The following is a 10749-nucleotide window of genomic DNA, read 5'->3' as shown; positions in this document are numbered from 1 at the left end:
AACACTAAGAGGTAGGGGGATGTGGGCACGCTAGAGGGGAGGAATAGGCTGGAATTGGACCTAGACAGATTACAAGGGTGAGTGGATGAGAACAGGATGGGATTCAACACTGACAAGTGCAAGGTGCTGCATGTGGGGAGGAACAACCAGCACCATACCTACAGGTTGGGGAACTCCCTTCTCGTCAGCACGGAGGCGGAAAGGGATCTGGGGGTCATCATTGACTCCAAGATGAACATGGGCCGGCAGTGTAGGGACGCGGTTGGGAAGGCCAACCGCACCTTGTCCTGCATCCACAGATGCATCTCGAGCAGGTCCAGGGAGGTGATCCTCCCCCTCTATGCAGCACTGGTCAGGCCGCAGTTGGAGGACTGCGTCCAGTTCTGGGCGCCACACTTCAAGAGGGATGTGGACAGCATGGAGAGGGTCCAGAGGAGGCCACTCGTATGATCAGGGGACAGCAGGGCAGGCCCTACGGGGAGAGGCAACGGGACCTGAACCTGTTCAGCCTCCACAAGAGAAGGCTATGGGGGGGGATTTGGTGGCCTGTTACAAACTAGTCAGAGGGGACCAACAGGCACTGGGGGAGTCCCTGTTCCCCCGAGCATGGCCAGGAGTGACCAGGAATAACGGTCACAAGCTGGCAGGGGACAGGTTTAGGTTAGGTATCAGGAGGCACGACTTCACAGTCAGGGCGGCTAGGATCTGGAACCAACTTCCAAGCAAAGTGGTGCTGGCTCCTACCCTGGGGGTGTTTAAAAGGAGGCTTGGTAACTACCTAGCTGGGGTCATGTGAGTCCAGTACTCTTTCCTGCCATGGCAGGGGGTCGGACTTGATGATCTGTTCAGGTCCCTTCTGACCCGACCAGCTATGAAATGACGAAGGTACATGGGACTGGACCATCAGTGAATGAGCACCAGCTGGGGACACCATGGATGGACTAAAGGTTTAACACTGGAGAGGAGCAGAAAGAGTCAGCAACTTCCACTGCAGACTGAAGCCAGAGCCCTGCAGAAGACGATCGTGGGCTGCTCAGACATCCATCTTCCTGTGTGCATCCCTGGGCGCGGCATATGGTGAGAGCCTTTGCTGGGTGGCTCATTGTCATATGCTGCCCTGGGCATCAATAAACGTCCCTGAGTGATTGACGGGATGTGTTGAGGTTGGTCGTTTTAGGGATGTTGCACAAGGGACAAGCACTCGGCCAAATCCAATCAATCACCAAGCTTCGTCACGTGGGTGGACGAGCTCTACCTGTCTCAGGAAGGCTATGGGCTGGCAAGAGGCAAGGCGCTGCTGGATCTGGTACTGGCCACAGGGGATGATCTAATCAGTGACCTAAGACTCGAAAGGAAGCTGGGAGACAGTGACCATGAGCTGATCACCTTCACTATGCATTGCAAAGCTGGCAAGTCGACCAGCAATGCAGTTGTCCTTGACTTTAGGAAAGCCGACTTTCATAAGCTTAGGAGGCCTGTTCTTGAGGGCCTGAGAGGCCATGTTTTCACAGGGAGGGGAGTTAATGATGAGTGATTGCTCCTTAAGGAAGCTATGCTAGAAGCACAAGGGGAGTCCATCCCCACCCGTAGGAAAGATGGTAAAAGGGCTCAACAACCCCCTTGGCTCTGCAGGGAAGTCATGGGACCCACTTCGCATCACCAATGCTGCAAGTCCATTTTAGGCAGGACATAAGGAAAAACTTCTTCACTGTCTGAGCCCTGCAAGGTCTGGAACAGACTCCCCCAGAGGTGATGCAAGCTCCTACTCTGGACACTTTGAAGAAGCATTTGGACGCTTACCTTGCTGGAGTCCTTTGACCCTAGCTGGCCTACTGCCCCTTGGGCAGGGGGCTGGACCCAGTGATCTTGTGAGGTCCTCCAGCCCTAAAGTCTATGAAATGTATGAAATCTATGATTATCAGCTGCTGATTCTTAAAGTCGGGCCGACAGCTGGAGGGTCTCGCCTCTGCGCTCAGGCTCATCCCAACACTGCACTGGGGCAGGCAGGGATTTCCCCCCTGCTCAGACTGGTCCGCGCTGGGGGGTTTTGCCTTCCTCTGCAGCGGGGGCACGACCTGGGCTCTCTGCAGTGTCTGTGCCCCCCCGGCAGCAGCAGGATGTTGGCGGCCGTGGCCCCCTGTTTCCAGGGGCCAGGGGTGGGAGAGATGCCTGGGGTGTGTTGGGGCGACTGCATCGTGTTGCTCAGAGCTCGGACACGGGGTTTGTCTGTGCTGGTTTGGACAAGGATGATCCTGCCTCAGGCAGGGCTGGACTGGATGTGACCCCACAGCTCCCTGCCTGCCCCGCGGCTCTGGGACTCTGTTGCAAAGCCCTCAGCGAGCTGGCAGCAGCAGGCCAGGATGTTTCTAATGCTCTGGATCTCTCTGGGCAATCTCTGGGTTGACCCGTGAGTCACATGTGCAGCCCGAACACGGCTAACATGGCCTGCCATGCACCGGCAGCCTTGACAGGGTCTCCTGGCACCCCAGGGCCATGGTGCCAGGCTGAGAACCGCCATGCTGGCGCTGCGGCCCAGCCTCTACCCTCTCACCTGCCCACAGCACCCAGCAAGGGACAGGGCAGATGCTGCTGCCCCGGTCCCTTCGTGTCCGACCCCCCTCGACTGCAGCCAAGCAGGCCCTGTCCTTGCCGCAGCCCCGGGGAAGCCTTGCTGATAGAGCATCGTTCCCAGCTCCTTATCCACAGGCAAGGCCATGAGCTGCTCTTTGGTCCGGCACTCCCCCTGAGCCGTCATCAGCTCCAGCGCGCGGCCTTGACTGATGAGCAGGGGAGGGTTTCTGCAGCTGCAGACAGTGCTGCTCTCCAAGGACCTCTTATGATGGGTGGCCTACATGGGTATGGAGACACCCCCCAGCCAGCCACTGCCCCGGGCCTCCTGACCCGCTACCATGAGAGGGGGGACCCTGCAAGTCTTCAGGCTTCTGCACCCAGCTCCCACCTGTTCTTGTACATCTGCCCCGTGCCCCCTGCCCCATCACCTGTTCACCTGGATAGACATATAGGTGCCCACATGCTCCTTAGCCCCTTCTTCCCTCCAGAGCTGGGATTCCTCCAGGGCAGTTTTGGTCCCCACAGCTCAAAATGGACATCGCAGAATTAGGAAAAGGACAGAGAAGGGTGACCAAAAAGACCAAGAGAGACTGAAGGTCAGTTCCCTTGCAACTCTCAGCCTGGGTGCAAAGAGCCATGGAGCCTGCCAGGGGACAGGGAGTGGGCATGGCACTGCAGTGGGTGGTCACAGCCCCACAGGCAGCAGCTCAAGGATGCCGCAACCCCAGCCCCAGCCCCTCTGCTCTTCTCAGCCAGGCTTCCCTGAGAGCTGCTGCTCCCAAGCGGTGTTCAGGGGCAGCCCACCAGGGTCAGGTGGGGCCGCTGGCCCCTGGCAGTCAGGCCAAGTCAGATAACAGGCCACTGGGGACACTTTAGGAGTCTGCTGGGCTCTGGGACAGCTCGTGGAGTTCAGTTTATGGAACAATAAAGCTTGTTTATTTGGAGAGCAGTCGCTTGCCTGCAGGTCTGCTGTTTCCTCCAGCAACCTGGGCAAATGGTGTAACTTCTACATAACACTCTTAAAAGCATCCAGGTTCTTCAGGTAGATGTGATCTGTTTTATTAGACCAACTAAATAGTTGGGAAAATTGTTCTTTGCAAGAACCTTGTCTGCCTGTGTCCTTAGATCAACACGGCTACAGCTACCTTAAAGGGATCCACACATCTTCCCCCTTTACGTGTAACATATCCCCATGTAATACTAACACTGGCAGTTTAGTTCAACCCAGAGTTAAAGCACATTTTAACAAGTCTTTGTGCTGGCTTTTTAGCTCAAAGTGATCTCCTCAATGTCTCTGCATTCTTAATTCTTGTTGGATCAGTTCTTGTTTGGTTTCCTTGTTCAGAGTCTCTACTTTTGTGTCCTTTCCCATCTCCTCTGCTGTTTCTTGTTGCTTTGTTGTTAGCTCTGTTCCCCTTGGCAAATTTTGTGATGCTGTTTCTTTTCTCCTCTTTACAAGATGCAAGTGTCATGTGTTCCTTCTTAACACCTGTCCTCCCGGTGTTACCACTTGATAAGAGTGGAGAGCTACTTGATGGGAAACTAGTGCTTTTTGTTTCCCCGTTCGTCCATCTGAAATAAGCACCATGTCTTTGTTGTGCAGTTATGGTAACTCCCTGAAAACCCTGCCATAGTATCATTTTTGTTCGAGGTTTTCAAATTTTTAAAATGTTTTCATGCTTTGTGTTTCATTCTGATGAGTATCATCCACAAGACTTGGTAACCTGGTGTCAAGTTTCCCATTAAATAGCATTTCTGCTGGAGAAAATCTGTACTGCATAGGTATTGCCCTGTAATGTAAGAATGACCGGTAAAAATCAGTGTATGAATCTGTAGCTTTTTTTGACAAACTCCTCTATTGTCTTACATTCTTTCTGCTGTTTCCTGTGGAAATTGTACCATTCAAACATTTCATTTTGTTTGGGTATACAATATTCCTCAAACTTTTTTATTATTGGACCATAGCTTTTCTGTTTTGCTTCTGACAGTTGTAGGCTATTATAAAAAAATTAAATTTTAATATAAAAAATTATTTAAAAAAATAGCAGCCTTGAATTAGTCTTCCTTCTCTGTAGCTCCATTGGCTATCCTATATATGGTGAAATTCTGCTTAAATTTCTTCCAGGTTTCTGCTGCATTGCTGGCCAGCTTGAACTCCTCTGCAATTCTGAAATGCTCCACTTTTTTTGTAAAGATTTTTTGTCAAAAATCTTGTTGGTTGAATAAAGGATATCATCTCTACTACGAGTCCTGATTGCCATTTTTTGTGTGTCTTTCTTTGCACCCTGGTACTATGTGTTGTTCTCAAAAGACCAAGGAGTTAAGCTATAGAATGATAAACTTATTTATTTGGAGAGCAGTCCCTTGCCTGCAAGTCAGCTCTTCCCCCCGGTAATCCTGGGGCAAATGTAAAAACTTCTGTCTATCAGTCTTAAAGGCATACACCCAGGGCTCTTTAAGCATGGGACAGTGGTGCTGCACGCCCAGCCCGTGCTCCTCCCCACGTGAGTATAAAACACCCTTCCCCGCATGCGAGGAGCCAGGCTGCTGGGAGTGCCCCAGCTGTACAGGGCAGCTGGGGCTGAAGCCTGGGCTGGGACAGTGCCTGCTGTGACCCCTGTCCCCCCTGCCATGGAGCTGGCCAGCATCTGCAGCCACCCGGGCTGGTGTGTGGCCACGCTGGGGCTGGCTCTGCTCCTCTGGGTCAAGGGGAGACGGTCCTGGCAGCCCAGGCACTGCCCCACTGACCTGACTGGCAAGACGGCTATCGTCACTGGGGCCAACAGCGGTGAGTCTGGGGGCGGCCGGGGCCACTCCTGCCTGGCGTGGGGTGGGGAGCTCCTATCCTCTTGCCCTCACCCCCAGGGAGCGGCTGGCAGCTGCTGGCAGGGAGAAGGGTAGAGGGAAAGCCCCGCTCGCTGCTCCTGCGTGCACCTGTGCCCCCTGCCCCTGGAAGCCTGGCAGCCCCCTCCCCCTGCAGCAGGGGTGACCCCCAGCCCCAGGGGCCAGGCCCTGTAAGGGGATCTCCCCCAGCTGCAGCTGCAGCTGCAATTCCTCAGCTCCTGCCTCTCCTGCTTTCTGCCTGCCTGCTTGAGCTGCCTTCCGCCAGCAAAGGATTTCCCCCTGTCCTGTTCCTGTAGGCGTTGGAGTTTATTTTTCTACTTTCTTAGAGGCGCTGGTCCTGCTGCAGCCCTGGCTGGGGGATGGGGACTGGGCTGTGCCAATGCTCAGCCTGGGGTCTCTGGAGCACATGAAACCCACCTGGCAGTGGCAGGACACTGGCATCCTCATCCCCCTGGATGTCCAGGGCCGGGGGCTCGGCATGTCTTTGTTCTGTGCTGTCCTGCTAGGAATGCAGTTTAGTGGCACGTGTTACGCTTGGGGAGGAAGAGTCATCCACACACCTGTAGCCCTGGAGGCACCACTCTAAGTAGCCCAACTGCGGAAAGTCATAGTCGGTTCCAAAACAAATTTGAGTAACAGTGTGATTTGGTAATAAGTAAAGCCAGCTGTACCCTTCCTTGCATAAGTCGGTTCGTCACAAACAGGGCCAGGGCGATGATGCTTCCCCTTTATGCAGCATTGCGCAGGCTGCAGCCGGAGTACTGCGTCCAGTTTTGGGTGCTGCACTTTGGGAGGGATGTGGACGGCCTGGAGAGGGTTCAGAGGAGGCCCACTCGTCCGGTTAAAGGCCTACAGAAAAAACCCTAAGTGGATTGATTGGGAGACCTGGACCTCTTCAGCCTCCGCAAGAGGAGGCTGAGAGGTGATCCTGTGGCCACCTACAAACTCATCGGGGCAAGAAACAGGGGATATGATGTTTACCAGGGCGCCTGTCGGGGTCGCTAGAAATAATGGCCACAAACTGGAAGTGAGCAAATTCAGATTGGACAAAATTCTTTACAGCAGGAGTTGCCAAAATGTGGAATAAGCTTCCAAGGGAGGTGGTGCTGTCCCCTTCCTTGGAGGTGTTTAAAAGGAAATTGGACAGACACCTGGCTGGGTCATCTGACCCCAGCACTGATTCCTGCCCAGGGCAGGGGGTTGGACGCAATGAACTAATAGGTCCCTTCTGATCCTAACATCTATGAAACTATGAGTAGGTCAGACCAGGGCTTGCTTGGGACGCTGTGGACCAGAGGTGAGCAATTATTTTGGGCAGAGGACCACTTACTGAGTTTTGGCAAGCCATCGAGGGCTGCATGACAGGCAGCCCAGGGAAGATTAATATTCATTTTCTAAATTTTTTAGGGGCCCTGCGGGCCGGATAGAATGGCCTGGCGGGCTGCATCTAGCCCCCAGGCCGCATTTCACCCACCCTAGGTGTGGACAGACAGGGCGGATCCTGCCTCAAGTTGGGGCTGGGCTGGATGTGACCCACCCCTGCCAGCCGGGACCTTGATCCCAAGCTGCCGCCCAGGCTCACATCTGCAGCACCTGCTCCTGCTGCCAGCGGATGCAGAGCAGCCCCAGGGCTGTAGTATGCACCGCTGGGTCCTGTGCCCCTTGGGGAAGAGCGGGGCGGGCAGCAGAGCGGGGCAGCTGCTCCCAAGCCCCATGCACTCCCCACACTGGGGGGGTGGTTGGGGTGATGGGGACGGGGCAGGGTTTGGGAAGCGAGGGGGTCAGAGACCTTGGTGTGCCCCAGCCAGCGGCAGCCAGGCCCAGGGGACAAACACCACTGTTGCTCCCCATCCCCTCCCATCTGCCCTCTGCCTCGTGCTGGTTAATGAGTCACTGCCCAAGGTCGTTTCCCCCGCAGATGCAGATAGATCTGGCCATGCCCATTCCTGCTCTGCCTGCCAGCGATTTGCAACCTGGTGCAGGGGGGAGCATCTGGGTCACTCCCGATGTGGCCCGGCAATCCCATGGCTGAAACGCTGCCCACGTGCTCACACCGCGTGGCAGGGATCTGGCCTCGCAGCCCTGAGCCTCCCGGACTCCTGTGCCATGCTTGGACAGACCTCTGCCCAGATTCTTCCCCTCCCGGTGGTGCCAGCCTGCATCCAGCCCCTGCCCAGAAGCAGGATCCCCAGATCATGCCCCTCCGCTGGGCAGCTTGGTGCTCCTGCTTCCCCTGGGAATGGCAAGCACCCAGGGAAAGACCACATCCTTCTGGCCCTGGAAAGCACTTGGCAGCCTTTCTGCAATCCTTCCACCGCTGGAAAGACAACGGCTCTGGGGATGAGCATATCCCCATGAGCCAAGCACCGCCTGCTGCTCTCCAGGGCGGTGTTGTGGGGGTCTCGCTGCAGGCGGGGGGTGCTGGCACAAAGGCAAGGCAGGGTGGAAGATGCAGCAGGGCTGGGGGGTGGCAGGTGCTGCCCCAGGACACGGAGCTTGCGAGCCTCAGTTCTGCCCGAGCCGGGCGCTGACCCGAAGCCCAGCTGGCTCGCTGTGCTCTGCCTTGTCTCTGGCTCAGCACCGGACCCTGCTTCTTCAAGTTTGGGGCTGCACAAATCTTTCTGGAAACCCCATTCTCCTGCAGCGCCGGCAAGAGTGCGCCTGCCTGAGCCCCCTGCTCTGCTACGGGCTGCTGTGCTCGCCCCAGGGACCCTGGGTGGGGGCGGCGCAGGGGCAGGGGGCTGGGCCAGGTGGGCGTGGGGGTGATGCAGCCCCATGTCTGCAGGCATCGGGAAGTGCGTGGCCCTGGACCTGGCACGCAGAAATGCCCGGACCATCCTGGCCTGCCGCAGCCAGGAGCGGGGGCAGGCAGCTGTGGCGGAGATCCAGAGGGCCACGGGCAGCCCGCACGTGCTGCTGCGGCTGCTGGACACCAGCTCCTTGGCCTCCGTGCGGCACTTCGCCCAACAGGTCTTGCAGGAGGAGGAGCGGCTGGACATCCTGGTCAACAACGCGGGCGTGACGGGTAGGGGGCAAGGAGCTGCTTGGCCTGGGCGAGGCGGCTGGGACCCTGGCACCTGCCAGCCGGAGCGGGGCCCCGAGCCGCCGGGGCAAATGGGCACCTGAGTCCAGCTCCAGGGGCTGCTTGGGATGTCCCCACGCTGGGCCAGGAGGTCCCATCCCAGGCCCCTGGGCTGTGGGGAACCAGCTTCCCAGCCCCTGGCACCTGCTCCCAGGCCCACGATGGCCCGGAGGGTCCCTTCCCTGTGCCCCCGTCCTGCTCTTGCCAGCCTAGTCCCATCTCTACTCTTCTCGTCCAGGCTTGCCCTTCTCCACCACGGCTGAGGGCTTGGAGGTGACCTTTGCTACCAACCACCTGGGCCCCTTCCTGCTCACCAACCTGCTGCTGGGTAAGACTTAGGGCTGTCCTGCTCCGCGCTAGGCTGCTGCATGCACTGCGGCCCCTGGGCACTTGTTTGCAGGGCGCCCCCAGCTGAGACTCCTGCCCCTGGCCCCCGCCCCCACCGCCTGGCTGTGACGCAAGCTCCCTGTGCCCCCCTGCACAGATCTGCTGAGGCGGTCGGCTCCTGCCTGCATCGTGAACGTCTCCTCGTTCAAACACAGCGAGGGCAAGATTGACCTGCAGGAGCTGACGGGCAAGAAGAAGCCCCTGAACTTCTACCGCATCTACAACAGCACCAAGCTTATGAACATCCTCTTCACCAGCGAGCTGGCCAGGCGGCTGCAAGGCACAGGTCTGTGGGGTCCCAGAGCCCCCTGCCCCTTCTCCCCCTACATCCTGCAGGCACAGGGCATGATGCCTGCTGCCCCCCCCCCGTGAGGTAGGGGCTGTTCTGAGGGGCTGAGGTCCCCAAAGCAGGGGCTTGTTCTGCTCTGCCCGGGGTATCCCCATGCCCCCTTTGGCTGGATGGGGTTGGACTTGGGGAAGGAGCTGGGTAAGCAGGTGCAAGGGGCCAACTCAGACTTGCTCTTGGCAACTGGAGCACGGTGCTGGCTCCTATTCAGGTGGGGGTGCACAGTGCCCCCAGTCCTGGGCAGAGACATCGCCTGCTCACTGCTTCCCCGTGCCTGGGACTAGGGAACTACCCTGCACGGGCCCTAGCCCAGCCCCTGAGCCAGGAGTCAGAGCCAGGCACATCGGGGCAGTGCCCGCCCAACGCCCAGGACCCCCAGGCCGGGGCAGTGGTTGCAGCCTGTCCCTACCACGGGAACAGGCCAACTTTGGTGCCCCACTGTGCTCTGCCTCTGCAGGGGTGACTGTCAACACCTCAAACCCTGGTGTGGTGCGGACAGCGATCATGCGCCACTTCAGCTGGCCAGTCCGTGCCCTCTTCACCCTGGCTGGACTCGTCATAAAGGTGAGGGTGGGGGCTGGGGGTGTCTGCCGGACTGTCCTGGGGGCAGTGGCTGCGAGTGCACCTGCAGAGAGGGCGCTGGGCTGCGCCCGTGTCTGGAGATGGGTGAGGCTTCGGGTCCCTGAGCTGCCCCCACTGCGGGTGGGGCAGCAGGGGCTGCCCAGGCCATGCTGACCCCGGTGTCCCCCCAGACCCCGGAGGAGGGTGCCACCAGCACCATCTACTGTGCCGTCTCAGAGGAGGCCTCGGGCGTGACGGGCAAGTACTTTGACAGCGACTGTGCCTTGGTGCTGCCTGTGGCGGCCGCCCGCGACCCAGCCCTTGCCCGCAAGCTGTGGGAGGTATCCGAGCAGCTGACCGGCCTTGGCGAGGGCCTGAGCAAAGCCCCCACAGCTCTGGGGCACAGGCGGCAGACTGGGGACGAGCCGGGGCCGCGGGAGGCCAAGGTCCCTGAAGAAGGGAGGTGAGCCCCTGCCGGCTCCCTCGGCTGTTTGCCTCCAAAATCCTGCAGCTGGGAGCAGCCCCAAGCCCCTGGCCGAGCAGGTGGTGCCCACACCCCCTCGCTGCTCCCTGTAACGCTTGCAACGTGGCTATGGGCTTCTGCATGCCGGCCTGACCCTCTGCACACCGCAGCCCTGTGCCTGCACGCCCAGCAACTCCGCCAACCCAGGCCCCGGCTCCTTGCTGTCCTCTGGGATGCAGCATCCCTGGCCCCCATCCCAGCCCCAGCCCCAGCCCCAGCCCCAGCCCCAGCCCCTCCGTGTCTGGGAGCAGACAGCTAGGTTTCCTTTCCAGGCCTGGGAGTCTCTGCTCCCACCCCGTAATCATCGCTCCGCTGAACACAGATGCTCGGCAGAGATGCTGTCAGGGCCGTTGTACAAAAGGGACCCCGTTCTCTCTGCTTTATTAAACATGGCTGCCTCACTGGCCCCTATGTCCAGGCTGTGGTCTGGGGCAG

General features: G+C 58.4%; 1 protein-coding gene across 1 annotated transcript; it reads left to right on the top strand.

Moving 5' to 3' along the window:
• Positions 1–5108: 5108 nt before the first annotated feature.
• Positions 5109–10720, top strand: LOC149869925 (retinol dehydrogenase 13-like). The gene is made up of 6 exons (XM_090035291.1): positions 5109–5359; positions 8201–8440; positions 8736–8825; positions 8982–9170; positions 9688–9794; positions 9983–10720. The coding sequence occupies exons 1-6, from the start codon at positions 5203–5205 to the stop codon at positions 10256–10258; spliced, it is 1059 nt and encodes a 352-aa protein (XP_089891417.1). The 5' UTR covers positions 5109–5202; the 3' UTR covers positions 10259–10720.
• The last annotated feature ends 29 nt before the right edge of the window (positions 10721–10749 follow it).

This window comes from Crocodylus siamensis, chromosome 2 (assembly GCF_052110815.1).
Source record: "Crocodylus siamensis isolate JL-2025a chromosome 2, ASM5211081v1, whole genome shotgun sequence".
NCBI lineage: Eukaryota > Metazoa > Chordata > Crocodylia > Crocodylidae > Crocodylus > Crocodylus siamensis.
Note: the sequence above shows the minus strand (reverse complement) of the source record. Positions and strands in the feature narration are given on the sequence as shown.